At 47.3% G+C, this 17,494-nt stretch overlaps 1 protein-coding gene across 15 annotated transcripts in view; it reads right to left on the reverse strand.

Annotated features, from left to right (window-relative positions):
* The window catches only part of LOC115934578 (ubiquitin carboxyl-terminal hydrolase 6-like), a 104,943-nt gene that overhangs the window by 10,845 nt on the left and 76,604 nt on the right, over positions 1-17,494 (reverse strand). For 3 of the 15 annotated variants that reach the window (XR_010133835.1, XR_010133833.1, XR_010133841.1), the window contains one exon: positions 5,213-6,356. The exons of 7 other annotated variants lie outside the window; for them this stretch is intronic. Coding sequence is in view for 1 of the 8 variants with exons in the window: in XM_055385925.2 (XP_055241900.2) it covers positions 6,162-6,356 (195 nt within the window). In the remaining 7 variants the exon portion in view is untranslated. Of the gene's footprint in view, positions 1-2,935; positions 6,357-17,494 lie in introns of those variants that run through there. 5 more of the 15 variants (XR_010133842.1, XR_008679498.2, XR_008679497.2 and 2 more) reach the window with 3 other exon arrangements.

Genomic DNA, 17,494 nt, shown 5'->3' on the forward strand with positions numbered 1-17,494 from the left:
TTAGTAGAGACGGGGTTTCGCCATGTTGGCTAGGCTGGTCTCAAACTCCTGACCTCAGGTGATCCACCTGGCGCAACCTCCCAAAGCGCTGGGATTACCGGTATGAGCCACCGCACCTGGCCCATGGTTGCTTTTTGAATGAGCAGTTCCAGTGCACAGAGCACGTGATCCCCTCAAAATGTATTCTCCCAGATTATCCTCACAGCAACTGCATGAGGTGAACAACCTCAGCCTCACAGAACCGACAGTCACTTGCTCCAGGCTACACACCTTGTAAGGGACATAACTAGGGGCCTGGCTCCACACTCCACACCCCTGCCACAGCCTGCCCTGTCCTCCTTGGGGAAGCCTTCCCCTTCCCCATCTCACCTGCAGCTGGGTTACGTGGCCTCCGTGCACTGAGAGGAATGTGTCACCTGCGTGACTTGTCCACTGCTTGGCCTTCCACAAGGTGGTGAACTCCACCAGTCTGGGACAGGACCTGCCTTACTCTCTTCCCTCCCCACACACAACAAGCCCACCACAGTTCCAGGTCTCACTAACGAGTGGCAGTTCTCAGTGGGAAACCTGGAGTCGGGGTGAGGTGGGGTCTGGCAGAGCTGGAGACGGGACAGCAGAATTCAGGGAGCCCACGAAGGGGGCAGAGGAACAGGTCAGCCCTTCCACCGTGTGCAGCTAGACAACTTGGTCACATGGTGTTCTCTGCTCCCTGTCCTCAAATAGGTCTACCTCTGGGTCCCCTCCCCTGGCCATGTGGCTCCGTACTTCGTGTCTGCAATCCACAGCAAGCTCCCCTCCTGCCCCACCAGCCCATGCAGGAATCAGAGGTCAGAACAGACCTTAGCCCTGGGCCCCTGGAGAAATACAGGGCTGGGCAGTAAGTCACAGAGTCACCAAAATCCACACCATGGCACAAGTGGGGCAGCTGATGTGGGGTGAGGTGTGGTAATGCCGACCCTACTGGCACCAACATGTCCTCACACAGCCCCCATGCTCACAGCCTGGGGCTCCATCCCTGAAGCCAAGATGAGGATCTGATGCAGTGCCCTCTGGGAAGGGGGCTTGACTGGGGGTCACACACAGGAAGTGGCTAACCTTGTCCCAGGGGCAACAGCTCACACCCAAGGAACAATAGCCCTGTGGATGCCACTGGGTCATTTTGCGGTTGCAGAGGAGACAAACTTTGGAATCCGCAGACTGTGCTCAAATCCCAACTGAGCTGTGCATTCTCTGTGTGACTGTCAGCGAGTCACTCCAAATTTGAGACTCAAGTCTCTTGATCTGTGAGGTGGGTAAGGATGAACCAAACGGGAATCCATTGCACTGGAGGTGAGAAAGGTTCCAAGTTTGGCAGGAAGTTTCAAATGCATCACTGGATGCAGGGAAGGTGTGCAGGTGGCCAGACACCAGGGCGGCAGGCATGGCCCCTCGCATCTGTGGCTAGGCTCTTCAGCCCCTCTATATCCACACCCCCTCCATATGAATCTGTGCTTCCTCTCAGGAGAGGCTGTGTTGGAGCAAAATCTAGGTAGTGAGCATAATACCTGATTGGTAGTTTTTCAGCCCTTGGCCCCTCCCTGCCTCCCCCCAAGTAGGCCCGTGTCTGTTGTTCCTGTCTTTATGTCCATCTGTACACAATGCTTACGGTTCCATTTGTAAGTGAGAACATGCGGTATTTGATTTTCTGTTCTTGCATTAATTCATTTGGGATAATGGCCTCCAGCTGCATCCATGTTGCTGCAAGGAACATGATTTTTTCTTTTCATGGCTGTGTAGTATTCCATTGCGTGTATGTACCACATTTTCTTTATCCAATCCACCACTGATGGGCACCTAGGTTGATTCCATGTCTTTGCTATTGTGAACAGTGCTGTGACGAACATGTGTGTGTATGTGTCCTTTTGGTAGGATGTATTATTTTCCTTTGGGTCATACACACCCAGTAATGGGATTGCTGTGCTGAATGGTAACTGTTTTAAATTCTTTGAGGAAATCTCCAAATTGCTTTCTTGTGGTTGAACTAATTTACATTCCACCAACAGTGTATGAAGTGTTCCTTTTTCTCTGTAGCCTCACCAGCATCTGTTGTTTTTTGACTAACAATAGCCATTCTTAACGGTATGAGATGGTCCCTCTGTGGCTCACGGAGATATTTTAAGGACACATTTCAGAGTCATTGCAGGAGAGTGGATAAGAACCCAAATTTCAGAGCCTACCTTGGCTGTACCACTTCCAGACAGTGTGGTCATAGCCTCTCCATGCCTCAGTTTCCTCATTTCCAATAAAGGGAAAATAACAGTACTGACTTCTTAGGCTTGTTGGCAGAGTTGAAGTGCCCAGCACAGTGCCTGGCACACATTAAATGTCCACTTAATGGAAGGCTTGAGTAGAATACTCATTTCAGCCTCTTCACAAAGTAAATACACACCTGTCCTTGTGTCTTTGACAGAGTAAAGGAAGGACCTAAAAGACCACGGAGTTGGAACCTCGAGGAAAACTCAGATGGCCCACATGGGGCCTCCCCTACTCTGGCCCTGCCCTATCCCAGGGCTCCAGTGAACTGCACAGAAACTGATACCTCCACTCCTGGCACACTCAGCCCAGCAGTGGTGTCCTTGAGGCTTTCTGTGACCTCCTCCCCTCCTCAGTGGTCCCAGCATGGCTGTTGCAGGTGGTGCCTGAGCGCCCCAGACCACTGACCCTCCCTGCCTGACCTCACACCCCACCCCGCCCCCACCCAAGACTCAGTCTTCCCCGCTGTGTTTCCCACCTCTGCTCATGCTGTCCTCTCTTCCAGGCACCCTTCCCCTTCATCTGATTTCTGCATTCTGTGGCCTCTTAACAATCTGCCTCTGATGGTGCTTCCTCCAGGGACACCTCCCTGCTACCCCCCGCCGCCAGCTGAAGGTGGTCTCTCCCAACTGTGGCTTTTTTTTTTTTTTTTTGAGACGGAGTTTCACTCTTGTTGCCCAGGCTGGAGTGCAATGGCGTGATCTTGGCTCACCACAACCTCTGCCTCCTGGGTTCAAGAGATTCTCCTGCCTCAGCCTCCCGAGTAGCTGGGATTATAAGCATGTGCCACCACGCCTGGCTAATTTTGTATTGTTTTTTTTTTTTTTTAGTAGAGACAGGGTTTCTCCTTGTTGGTCAGGATGGTCTCGAACTTTCGACCTCAGGTGATCCACCCGCCTTGGCCTCCCAAAGTGCTGGGATTACAGGCATGAGCCACCGCACCCGGCCCCAACTGTGGCTTTCTTCCTTGACACATAGACATTTCTCCCATTAGATGATACTGTCCTTGAAGGGCCACACCAGATTCCTATTTCCATGGGGCTGGAGCACTCCATCTATCTTTGTGGGATGAATCAATGAATGTTCTAATTCATTAATGGGTAACGGTTCAGGGTATGATTTAGGAGTCAGAGTCCTGGGTTCAAACCCTGACATCTTCACTTTTAAGCTGTGTGATCTTGGGTAAGTCACTCAACCTCTCTGAGTTCCCCTCAGCAAGTATTCATGAAGGACTTACTATGTGTCAGGCACTGTGCTAGGCTGAAGTCAGACATGGTTCCTCCCCCCAGGGAGCTCCCAGTCCAGTGGCTGAGTAGATGTGAAACACATACACACGAAAGAACAAAACAGCAAATTGTGGTAAGTTCTATCAAGGAAAAGGACAGATTATGAAAAACAGCAGCAAGCAATGGATAGTTTTCAAGACAATCAGGGAAAATTGGATATGGCCTGAATATTAGATGATGTTAATAAATTATTGCTGGCAGTGATAGGATATTTGGGTGATGTTTTACAGATCTTTATGGCCCAGTATCTGCAGGTAAAATGATATGAGGTCTTGGCTTTGCTTTAAAATACACAAGCCAAAACAACTGGTTGGGAAAGTACAAGGCAGAATTTAAATGATTTGTGAAGCTGGTAATGGATGAGGAGGGCATCATTGTGCAGTCCTCTCTATGTATATGTGTGGTAAGTTCTGTAATTAAAAGTTTCAAAAGAAAGTAACACTATCAGTACAAAGGAGGGCCCAGTACTACTGTGTGGTCAGAGGAGACCCCCGATATTTGGGCTGAGACCTGAAAGTTGGGTAGGAGGGAGCTGAGGGAAGATGACAGAGAGCATGCATTCCAGGCAGCGGGAACAACATGTGCAAAGAACCCAAGGCAGGGAAGAACATGGCATATTCAACACTGAAAGGAGGCAGGGAAGAACATGGCATATTCGACACTGAAAGGAGGCAGTGTGGCCAGAGCAGGAAGGTGGAGGGATAAGAGGTGCCACACTGTACATCTCCTCCTGCCATCCTCTCCTCAGCCACCTGACTGTGGGGCCAGAGGGTGCTCTGGGGACAGGTGTTGGGGGTGATCACACTGTCCCCTGGGCTCAGGTCCCAGAACTCACTGCAGGAGGCGGCTCAGGTGCGCTGGATCTGATGGTTGCAGATGGCTTTGCAGGACATGCAGGTGCCCAGCAGGGCAGCCCAGTACTGCTCTTCAGGGCAGGATCTCATAGCCAGCCCTGTCCACAGGCCCTGTGGAGCTAAGAGACCAGAAGCGTGAGGGCAGCTGGCAGGTGGTCGCAGCCCAGCCTCTTGCTGTCCACTTTCCCATAGACATAAGCGCTGTCTCAGGAGCAGAGAGGGCAGAGAAAGCTGGTTTCCAACTCCCACTGTGCTGGCTGGAGGCCTAGGGCAGCCACCTCCCCTCTCCAGCCTCAGTTTCCCTATCTGCAAATGGTTTGCAGGCCCCCTGCTCTCTCACATCAACAGTGCCCTGCTGGGCCCTGTCCCTTGCCCTCCTTAACGTGTCACTCCTCTCCCTGCCACAGGGTCTTTGCACCTGCTGTTCCCTCGCATGACGTGCCCTTCTCCCCAGCCCCTGCCCCTCAGCTGCTTATTCCTTCTCAACCTGAGACCTCTGTCTAAACCTGATCTCCCAGGGAAGCCTTTCTGACTTGCCCTCTAGACCAGAATGCAGTCCTTCTTCTACACACTTGTGCTGCCCTTTACTTGTTGCTGTGGTCAGTTTCCTTCTGTGCGTGTGGTTATTTGATGCTGGCTCCTACACTAACTGTGAGCACCATCTGGCAGGGACTGTGCCTAATTTTTCTTATTAATTGCTGAGTCCTCAGAACCTAGATAGTACTTAGGACATAGCACCTGCTCATTAAGTGAATGGTTTCTTTAAGTGCAGACCTAGTCAGTGCCTAGCACACAGCAAGAACCAAGAAATGTCAATTTCCTTCTTGTTTTCTTTTTTACTAAAGTATGAAACAACCACAATGATGTGTGTAAGGTGCACAAAAAGCTGAAGAATACAGCTTGGTGAAATTTGATGTATGTATGCACCTGTGTCTTTACAGCCCACATGGAGATGTGGGACATTTCCTCACCCCGAAGACTCCCTGGGGTCCCCTCCTACCCAACGCCGACTCCTAGAGGCAGCTACTGTCCTGTTGTTACCCCCATAGGTTAATATTGCCCCTTCTGGAACTTCCGTGTCTGGTTTTGTCCCTCCACGTGGTGCCTGAGACTCATCCATGTGGGTGCTCTCTGTGTGTCTGGTTTTGCGTTACTGTGAGTCTTCCACTGTGTGCATGCATCACCTTCTCCATCCTCTTCTGATTTCATGACATTTGCTTCCCCCAACAACTTCTCCTTAAAAATGTTTAAAAGCATTTTGCAAGGCATGTGTTTGTCCTTTAATGAAAGCAAACTGAGGGAAGACCAGAGGTGGCTGGGCACCATGGCTCTTGCCTGTAATCTTAGCACTTTGGGAGGTTGTGGGAGAATTCCTTGAGGCCAGGGGTTCAAGACCAGCCTGGGCAACATAGTGAGATCCTGTCGCTACAGAAAGATTTTAAAATTGGCCAGGTGCTATAATCCCAGCAATTCAGGAGGCTGAGGCTGGAGGATCGCTTGAGCCTGAGCGTTCAAGGCTGAGGTGAGCTATGACCACATCACTGCACTGCAGCTTGGATAACAGAGCGAGACTCAGTCTTTAAAAAAGAAAAAGAAAAAAGACCAGGTGCCTCCCATTTAACACGGCAGCTTAAACATAGGGGTTTATCTCTTCCTTTCCTCCTGAAACCATGCTAAGCTGACAGTCAAGTCCATCTGTCTTCAGAGATAAAGGGAATGGCAGAGGTTTCTACAGCAGGGAACACAGGTCTCCGACATTGTGGGAGATGGAAGGACTGGAGTGCCTGATCGCATCTGAAGATCTCTCATCGTTGATGCCCACAGGGGAAGGAAGTTGTTTTGAGTCACAGAACTCAAGGAAGTCTCCAGAACTGGAAGCACCAAGTATCTCTGACAGCAGGGCCTGGACAGGAGGCAGGAAGCTCTGAAAGAGGATTGGTTGAAAACTTACATAAAGAGGGCGTGACCACAGCACATCCCCATTCCAAGGCAGGTGCCAGTCCCTCCACCCGCCCGGGCATAAGAGTGGGGTCTCCTTGGACACAGCTGAGGGTAGCAATGTGGTCCTTCCTGGCAACAGGGAGACTGTGAAAATCTTCCTCTTGGACGGTCAGTCTCCCCTCTCCTCACTCACCCCAGCCCCTACCTAAGGAGTGCGGCAACCAGGTTTTTAAAGACACCTGCCTTCCTACCCTGAAACTGGCAGGAAATCAGAAGTCTCTGCTCTGGGAAAACAGACCCAAAGGAAAAGACCCAGAGGCACTGACAGCGGGAGATTCTCTCCGGAAAATGTCCAAGTCCCTGCCTGATCCCACTGGAGCAAAGCTTCTACATGAGTGAGCCCATCTGCTTACCCAGAACTTCCAGGCAGCTGTCAGTGCCTCAGTCTGACTTGTGAACCAATGGCCAAGGGTCACCTGATATGGGAGCACAGCCTCTAGCAGGAAAGCAAACTCAAACCAAACAGAAGGCAGACAACTGGCGCCAACGAAGACACGTGGGAAACAGAAGAGCATTTTAAAACAAGAGCAACAACAGCTGAGATCCCCAGAAATATAAGAGAGGATTGTGTATCTAAGAAACAAAACAGGAGACTATTGTAAAGGACGTTCGTAGAACAAATGAGAATTGTAAGAAATGATTTTATAGCCAGAATAAAAATATCAGTAGAAAAGCTGAAAGATGTAATTGAATAATTGTTCAGAAAACAGGAGACAAAAGATACGAAATTATGGAATCATTTCAGGAACTCCAAAGGTTGACTAATGATGTGAAGGACATTGGCTTCCAGATTGAAAGAGTCAATCAAGCATCAGTGCAATACAGTCTCAAATACTAGGATACATTATCATGCAATTTAGGAGCACGTAATCCCAGCACTTTGGGGAGGCCGAGGTGGGAGGATCATGAGGTCAAGAGATTCAGACCATCCTGGCCAACATGGTGAAACCCCGTCTCTACTAAAAATACAAAAATTAGCTGGGCGTGATGGCATGCACCTGTAGTCCCAGCTACTCGGCAGGCTGAGGCAGCAGAATCAGTTGAACTCGGGAGGCAGAGGTTGCAGTGAGCTGAGATCGTGCCGCGGCACTCCAGCCTGGAGATAGAACAAGACTCCATCTCAAAACAAAAACACAAAAGCAAAAAAAAAAAAAAAAAAAAAAAAAAAACCACACTCTTAAAACTCAACAACAAAAATCCAAACAACACAAGTCAAAACTACGCAAAAGGCAGCCGGGTGTGGTGGCTCACACCTGTAATCCCAGCAGTTTGGGAGGCCGAGGCAGGTGGATCACAAGGTCAGGAGATCGAGACCATCCTGGCTAACATGGTGATAGCCTGTCTCTACTAAAAATACAAAAAAATTAGCTGGGCATGGTGGCGGGCGCCTGTAGTACCAGCTACTAGGGAGGCTAAGGCAGGAGAATGGCGTGAACCTGGGAGGTGGAGCTTGCAGTGAGCTGAGATCGTGCCACTGCACTCCAGCCTGGGCTACAAAGCAAGACTCCATCTAAAAACAAGAACAACAACAAAAACCTGGGCAAAAGGCTTGAATCAGCACTTCTCCAAATAAAACATTCAAGTGGTCAGTAAGCACATGAAAAGATGCTCAACGTCATTAGTCATTAGGGAAATGCAAATTGAAACCACAATGAGATATCATTTCACACCCATTAGGATGGCTATTATAAAAAAATGGAAAATAAGCAGCGTTAGCGATGTGAAGAAAGTGGATGTGAAGGCACTGCTCGTGGAAATGTATAACAAAGCAACAGCTGTGGAAAAGTCTGGCAGTTCCTCAAAAAGACAAACATAAAACCACCACATGACCCAGTAATCCCACGCCTAAGTAAATATCCAAAGGAACTTAAACAGGGATGTGAACAGATACTTGTGCCCCAACATTCGGAACAGCATATTCACAACAGCCAAAGGTGGAAACAGCCCAATCGTTTATCAGCACATGAATGGACAAAGAAAATATGTTACAGGTACGCAGGATACTATGATGTTATTAAAATGAATGGAATACTTATACATTGCTACAATGTGGATAAACTTTGAAGATATTATGCTAAGTGAAATAAGACAGTCATATAGAGATAAATATTGTACAATTCCATTTACATGAAGAAAGTAGAAGAAGCAAATTCATAGAGTTAGAGAGTAGAACAGAGATTACCACAGGCAGAAGTTATTAATGCGTACAGAATTTCTGTCTGGGGCGATAGAAAAGTCTTGGGTATCGATAGTGGTACTTGTTCATGTACTTAATGCCACTTTACTGTACACATCATAATGATTAAAATGGTAAAAGTACAGCTCAGGTGTGGGCAGTATTTACATCATCATAAATAAGTGAGCTATCTGTGGAATTATTTCTTCTGTAAAATTGTTTACTCACTGTATGAGCCATTAGGCCACTGTCAATGAACGAAGGCAAAAACAGGCTTTCTAGGAGAGAGGAAGGAGAGGGAAGAGAACTAAACTGCAGAGGAGCTGACATTCTGGAACAGAGCTGGCAGCCAGCAGGTCTGCCTTGACTCCAGCTCAACACGCACCCCTCCTTCACTGGGGGCCTGGGGAGGGGAGGCTGCATGCATGCAGATAGTGACGTCCAAGTTCTCACCTTAGAAAGTGGGAAATCAATCCAGAGCGTCTAAAATGGACAAGTGAAGGACCAGCATGGGGAGTGGACCAGTTTCTGAGCCTTTGCGGATGAGCCTGGGGAAAGCCACGGGGCAGCCCTGCTTGGGAACCCTGGACTGTGCATCACGTGGCTGGTACTCCTCTCTGTGTGACCCTGGGCACAACTTCCCCTCTTGGAGACCCAGCATCCTCCCCTGTAAAATGAGGATGCTGTTGCTTACTGCACAGGGTCATTGTGAGCAGCATATGCATGGCAGGTGCCTAGCATGGTACTAAGCATGTTAGTAAAGGTTTAACCTCCTGAGCTGCTGCCCTTATCAATACTGCCACTCTCTGTGATACAGAATGCTGTGCTGGACAAGGCCCACACCTGCATTGAGGAAACAAAAATTTAGGGGCCAATTCCTGTTGGCGTGAGCCAACTCCATCTTTTCCTCCTTGGTGGGGAGGGGTCTGTGCAGGAGTTTGGAGCAGGGTTGGGGGGAGACGTCAGCTCGTTGTTCTTGCCCTTTACAATTTCACCAAGAAAACCTGCAGATGTGACTGGAAAAGGACAGTAAAGCTTGGCAGATAGGAGGAATTTCTCACTCAATCATTCAAGCAAACACTGAGTGCAAACTTGGGTTGGGGGCTATGAGCTGAGCTCATCAGTGAGGTGGGAACAGGAGAGCATTCCAGTGTGACGACACGGCATGTGTGCCTGGATGAGGCTGCAGCCTGAGGCCTGGGCGATGTGCATGGGAATAGATGACGACCTTACAACCTGGCTTCTGTTAATCAGGAAGGAGAGGAAGGAGGAAAAGGAGGAGAAGGAGAAGGATGAAGAGGAGGAGACACAAGGGTGGAAGAAGGAAAAAAGAGGAGGAGAGATGAGGAGGGGGAAGAGGATGATGGAGGAGGAGGAAAAGATGCTTTTGGTTTCTGTGAGCTGTATATGATTTCTCACCTGGCTATTTTGAAATATTGAAAATGGCACTAAGACCCACCGCTGCCTGCTCCTATCTCCACCCAGAATGAACCTTCAGAGATTTTCACGGTTGAGAGCCCACCATCCCCATGCTAGTTCTAAAGGAAGAACTACTTAATTAGGTCCTGGGTGAACTGGTCAAGTCACCTTCTCAGTTTTCTGTTTGTGAAATGGGGACAACCACTTCTACCCATCATAATTTTTGACTCCTGTCAGCTCATGTTGAAAATGGATTCACCATGGATGAGTAACCCAGAGTGTGCCGGAGTGAAGTGCCCGTGGTGGGGAAAGGACAGCTGAGTCCTCCCGGGAAGAACCTGGGCCATGCAAAACCTCAGTTTTCTTGACCTGTAAAATGGGAATTCTAGGCTTCCTTTTCTAGATCTTCTCAAGGGTGTGTACATGACAAGCATGTAACTGGCCCAAGACACAGCTGCTACTACTGGTAGTTGTTATTGTGATATAAATAGTATGAAATATAATGGGTCAATAGTTATAATCTTATAATAATATAAAATAATTATAATATTAACGATAATTTTTTGTAGAGACAAGGTCTTGCTCTGTCTCTACAAAACTGCAGGGGTGTAATCATAGCTCACTGCAGCCTTGAACTCCTGGGTTCAAGCGATTGTCCCCACTCAGCCTCCTAAGTAGCTAAGACAACAGGTATGAGCCGCCGTGCGCAGCCAATGATGATTATTAATAATAGTAGCATCAAATTAGTGCTCCTGGTGGGAGGGAACTACTCCCAGAACCTGAACTACTCCCAGAACCTGAACTCCCAGCACCCACTGCTGGGTGACATTTCTTGTTGGTGACATTTCAGGGTGTAGCCATTCTGCCTCCTCCTACTGTCTCATTTGTCTCTGAATCCAGTGCCTTCCATGATAGCATGCACACAGCAGTTGCTGGATAAATGCTAATCAGTAACTGGATTCCTTGTATATAGTTGTCCTCAGTAAAGGCTTGTGGAAGGAAAAGCAAGCCACATTCTTGCACTGTGCTGATAGACAGCTGGGCAGGGATCATATGGAGTTTCATCAGCAGCTCCCTCCCTGCCTGCATCTCCTCCATCCTCCATCCAGGGAGGACTCCATCCAGAGAGGTGCCCTGGTGGGGAAATGGGAAAGTCCTGGCTGTTGCTTTCAACACTTCGGAGAAAGGATTCTTGGCACAAAGTGACTGGGCCAGAAACAGGCACAGGAAATAACTTCCCTCAGATCAAGACCCAACCCAATAAAATATTTAAATGTGAAAAGAATAAAAATATGTAAAGTTAATAGAGAAGAAACCATTTGATAATTTCTTTACATTACTGGAATATGAAACGCCTTTCTAATTATGACCCAAAATCCATAAAAGAAAAGATGCATAATATAGAATCCACAAAACAAGCAAACAAAAAAACTTCTTCATGACAACAAACACCTAAGTCCAAAGACATATGAAAAACAGGCACAAAACCTTTGCAACTCAAATCTAAAGAATAAACGGAAAAATAAAGACCAGCTACCCAAGAGAAAAATGGGCAAAGGGCATGAATAGACAGTTCATAGACAGGAAAATACAACATAAGGATGCTTCGCCTCATTCAAAAGAGACGGCAAATTCAAACTACGCTGATACCATCTTCACCCTAAGAGATTGTTAAAACTCCAAAAGTTTAGTAACACCTTTTGGCAGAGCCATGGGGAGAGTGGCATTCTTATTCCTCATGAAAGGAGAGTAAACAGAAATAACCCCCATGGGGGTAATTTGGCAACATTTGTCAAAATTACTGAGGGATTTACCCACTGACCCAGTGATTAAACTTTGCAATTTATCCTGAAGTGTGAAATGATAAATTCATTGCAGCAACATTTGTAATAGCAGAAGATTAAAAGTAACCCAACACCCATCGGCAGGGAATTGACTGAGTAAATTACAGTATATTTATACACTAGATTTTTATGTAGCTATCAAAGTAATGAGGAAGCTCTTTATATGTTGCTATGGAAAGAACAGCAAGACATATTGACTAAAAAAATAAAAATAAAAACAAAATAAGGTATATAACAGCATGGCTCATAGGCTCTGTTTTTATTTCAGGGGTTGTTTTTGCAAAAAGGGGGAAGTTCTAATCTGTATTTTGTGAATGATCATATACGCATAAAGAAATCCTGTTGAAAAATAAGAAACCAAAAACACTGTTTTAAATACAACATTTAAGAAGAAATTTAATAAAAGAAGTGCAAGACGTGAAAACTATACAACACTGCTGAAGTAAATTAAAAATTTAAATAAATGGAAAGACATCCCATGTTCATGAATCGAAACAAAAAATACATGGAAGACTCATGGTTCCCTACCTCAACACTTACTGCAAGGCAACACTAATTAAGGCAGGGTGGTCTGGCATGAAGACAGACATAGATCAATAAAATATAATTGAGAGTAACAGTTGTGATCAATGGATTTTCAACAAGGGTACCAAGACAAGTCAATGAGAGAAACAATAGTCTTTTCAATAAATGCTGCTGGGTTAACTGTATATTAACATACAAAAGAATGAACTTGGGCCCCTTTCTCACACCACACACAAACATGAGCTCAAAGTAGGTCACAGACTTACATGTAAGAGCTAAAACTATAGAACTCTTAGAAGAAAACATGGAATTAAATCTTTATGATTTGGGGTTAGGCAATGATGCCAAATGTGCATGATAGATGAGAAGATGGATAAAAATTGGACTTCATCAAAATGAAAACCTTTCGTGTTCCAAAGAACACCATGAAGAAAGTAAAAAGACAATCTACAAACCTGGAGAAAATAGTTACAAATCTTGTATCTGATAAGGAGTTTGTATCCAGAATATATAAAAAATGCTTATAACAGAATAATGAAAAAAGACAAATAATCCAATTTTTATATGGGCTAGAGATTTCAATAGACATTTTCCCAAAAAAAGACATACAAATGGCCAAAAAGCACATGAAAAGATGCTCAACATCATTTGTCATTAGGGAAATGCAAATCCAAACCACACTGACATACCACCTCACACCCCCTAGGGTGGCTACAATGAGAAAGACAGTCAATGACAAGTGTCAGTGAAGATGTGGAGAAATCAGATCCCTCATGCATGAAATGAGTTATAAAACAGTGCAGCCGGCCAGGCACAGTGGCCCATGCCTGTAATCCCAGCACTTTGGGAGGCCGAGGTGGGTGGATCACCTGAAGTCAGGAGTTTGAGACCAGCCTGGCCAACATGGCAAAACCCCATCTCTACTAAAAATACAAAATTAGTCAGGCATGGTGGTGGGCATCTGTAATCCCAGCTACTTGGGAGGCTGAGGCAGCAGAATCTTATGAACTAGGGAAGCAGAGGATGCAGCAAGCCAGATTGTGCCACTGCACTCCAGCCTGGGCAACAAGAGAGAGACTCTATCTAAAACAAAAACCAAAAACCAAAAATTAAAATAAATAAATAAAATAAAATAATTAAATTTAAAAAATAATAGGCCAGGTGCGGTGGCTCATGCCTGTAATCCCAGCACTTTGGGAGGCCAAGGTGGGCGGACCACAAGGTCAGGAGATTGAAACCATCCTGGCTAACATGGTGAAACCCTGTCTCTACTAAAAATACAAAAAATTAGCTGGGTGTGGTGGTGGGCGCCTGCAGTCCCAGCTACTCGGGAGGCTGAGGCAGGAGAATGGCGTGAACCTGGGAGGTGGAGCTTGCAGTGAGCCAAGATCGCGCCACTGCACTCCAGCCTGGGCGACACAGCGAGATTCCATCTCAATCAATCAATCAATCAATCAATAAATAAATAAATAAAATAAAATAAAATAAAATAAAATAAAATAGCACAGCCACTCTGGAAAGCAGTTTGCAGGTCCTTAAAATGCTAAATGTAGAATTACCATATGGTCCAGCAATTCCACTTCTAGGTATCCATCTACTCAAAAGAAATGAAAACACGTCCACCCAAAATCTTAACACAAAAGTTCATGGAAGCATTGTTAATAATCAAAGTGGCCAAAAAGTAAAAACAACCCAAATGTCCTTCCACTGGTGACTGGATAAACCACATGTAATATATCCATGAGATGGAATGTTATTTAGCCACAAAACTGAAGGAAGTACTGACACCTGCTACAACATGGACGGCCCTTAAAAACATTATGCCAAGTGGAAGCAGCTAGTCACGATACACCGCGTATGATTCCATTTATGGAAAATGTCCAAAGCAGGCAAATCTACAGAGACAGAGAGTAGTGGTAGCCTGGGGTTGGGGAGGAATGAAGACTGACAAAGTTTCTTTTTGGGGTCATCAAAATGTTCTAAAATTAGCTTATGGTGATGGCTGAACAACTCTAAAACACTGACTTGTACACTTTACACAGGTGAATTTCATGGCATGTAAATTATACCTCAATAAAGTTGCTTATTCTAGAGGAGGTGGGAACTGGGCAGATGGAGGACAAGGTGGGTAAGAGACTTTCCATTATACATCTTTCAATACTTTCTGGGTTTCAAACCATCTGACTATACTGTATATTTAAAAGCAAATGTAAAATCAAAGGATCAAACAAAATTAAAGACAGACCCCTGATTCTTCCCCCTTTTGGGTGGGGGGAGCAAAGAGGGAGAAAGCCACCACCCACCACATATCACCGTGAAGGGATGGTTGAGTGGAACGTGGGCAGCAGGTTCTATGTGACAAGGGCAGCCTTGGAGAGGTTCCAAGACCCATTCATGGCCTAGAAGCCACCAAAGCCACCGGACCTATGGAGAGACAGTGCCTGACTGACCAGATGGCAGATGCCAAGCTGACCAGAGGGCCTGCCCCTGCCGCCTCCTCCACCACCATCAAAATCCCAGAACCACCATCAAGTGTCAAAGGAGGGCAGGAAAACCCCAAGATTGACACCAGCCAGGCAGAATAGAAGCTTGAGAGAGAAGCTCCATTGATGGAAAGGGAAGAAAGGGAACTCCTCTTGGACACTAGCTCTGTGGGCTGGGCTCACACTCCAGGCTGCTGCAGACTCGGATGCAGGACAGAGACTCTCCCCTGCACCCCGAGACCAGAAAGCAGACAAAGAGGGTGATTCTCTGAGCCCTCTCCTTGTGCCTCCACACGTTTGGCTAGTTAACAGTTGCTGCACCAAGAAAGTTCTCTGTGGTCAAATTACCTTGAAAAATCTCTGGGTTAAAGGAAGCCAAAGGATTTTTTTTCACTGCAGGTCTTCTCAGAGCCTTTCCTTGTGACTCTTTAACAGGGGATCTGACAGGTTCAAAGCACTTTTGTGTTTTTTGAGGGATATCTGGTAGGAAAGACAGTCTTCTTCATTTTACACTGAGGGGAAGTGGCTCAGCCAAGGTCTCAGAGTGGGTCACTGAACAACTGGCCAGGGCTGATTCTGCAGCACCAGGCGGCCTCTGCTAGTGCCAGGTCACAGTTCTAGCTGGGTCTTGACTCCCGGCCCCAGGGCTCTGGGCAATTTCATCCTGTGTCAAGGCAGCCTCTGGTCACTGCCTTGTCCAACTCTCTCAGAAAGAGAAACATTACGTATTTGAGCCCCTGGCTGGGTAGATTCTGGGCATGTGGTCGCAGGACACAAAAGAGGATGAGAGAACAGATTTGTTCTCTGCCTGGAGTGTGGGGACAGAGCAGCAGGGAGAGGCTGTGAATCCAGGCTATGCCCTGGGTCCATCCAGCCTTGGGTTCTGTCTGCACAGTGAAGGATCTGGAGCCCTTTCATAAAGCCTTAGAAACCCACCCTGATAAAAATGTTTCAGTATAAATAGTCCAGTATCTTTAACAACCAACCAAGAAAAAAACGAGTGGAAACTGTTATAGATTAAAACATAGCCAAATGTCTAATGTGGGCTATGCTGGGATCCTGATTTGAACAAATCAACTGAGAAAGACATTGAAGAGATAGTTGGAGCAGTTTGAACCCCGGCGGGTTATGTGATGATGTTTAGGAATTGTTTTAGCAGGAATCGTATGATGCTTAGTTTTTTGTTTGTTTTTAGTTTGTGTTCTTAAGGAATAAATCCTGCAGTCTCAGCAACTCAAAACAATCTGGTATTTGAGATTAGCATTAAAATGGTCCAGCGGGCATGTAAGGGGGAAAATGGAGGCTGTGCGGGGGCCATGGTGACAAAGGGAATTCCTGCCGGTGTGGCCAACCCTGTAGCCTCAGTGGCTTCTCTCCCGGAAGGCAAGCCCCACACCCCAGAGGCATCCAGACTCGGGGCTCTCCATGTGCAGGGGCTTGGGGAGGCTGGGACTGCCCCAGTGTGTGGATCTGCTGTGGGCCTTGCACCTACTGGACCCTGCCAACCCCCACGGCACTCAGGCCCAATCCTCCTCACACCTCCCACCTGCCCTCCTGCCTGGCTAATCACACGGCTCCTCCTGGTCCATCCACTCTGGCCAGCTTGTCCACTCCAGCCCAGGCCACTCACTACTCAGGATGCTTATTATTAGTCTTAGATTTGATTAGTGCCTGGGCTGCACTTCCTGGGTTTTCCCCTCAACCTGTTGGATGTAAATCAGCCACACCCCCTCCCGCCCCCATGACTGTGCATTGGGTCTCAGGGGCCCAGGTGGGTCGCCGCGGCCCAGGCTCCTGGTGTCCCATGGGGTACACACAGAGCAGTGGAAGGCCTGCCTGGCCTTGCGATGAGGTATTGACTATGGGATGGCCCAAGTCTTCTAGATCTAACCCTGGCCACCCCTTAGTCCTGATCTCCTGCCCCCCGCTTAGTCCTCATCTCCTGTCCCCTGGCACACAACCCGAGCCAGGCCAGCTCTCCAGCCTCCCAGCATCACTCAGGCATTTCACTCTTCCTAGACATTCAAAGCCTGGTCAGCTCCTCCTTGAAGGCTCCACTGAGGTGTCACCTCCTCCAGGAAGCCATCCCTGACTGCCCCAGCCCAAGTCAGGTAGTGCTCCTTCTTAGTGCTCCTTCTATGTGTCTCCTTGGCCCTATCTGACATCTAACAGAGGAACCCCAGAGCCAGACAGCCTGGGTTTGAATCTTGACTCTGCTGCACACCAGTGGACGGCCTTGGTGGCAATTTATGAAACTCCTTTGTGCCTCCATGTTCTCTGTGTGAAAGGGGATGAGAACATTGCCTGTCTCACAGGTGGTTATGAGCATGAAGGGAGGGAGCACAGTTAGGTTCTCAGAGCAGGTTCTTGGCACACAGTAAGTCCTCAATAAAGGCCGTGGAGGATTAACATTACAGCCCATATTGCACTGCATGGCAACTGCACTCCTGTGTCTTCCCCATCCTCTGAAACCTCCCAGGGAATGGGAGGCCCAGCAACAGCCAAAGGCGGAGTGAGAAGAACGTAAAAGCCAAAGAAAGCCCATGGGCCCTTAGGAAGAAACTGAAGGATAAAGAGGACGCGGGCAGGTGGAGAGGAAGGAGGGAGGCTCCAG

Source organism: Gorilla gorilla, chromosome 4 (assembly GCF_029281585.2).
Source record: "Gorilla gorilla gorilla isolate KB3781 chromosome 4, NHGRI_mGorGor1-v2.1_pri, whole genome shotgun sequence".
Taxonomy (NCBI): domain Eukaryota; kingdom Metazoa; phylum Chordata; class Mammalia; order Primates; family Hominidae; genus Gorilla; species Gorilla gorilla.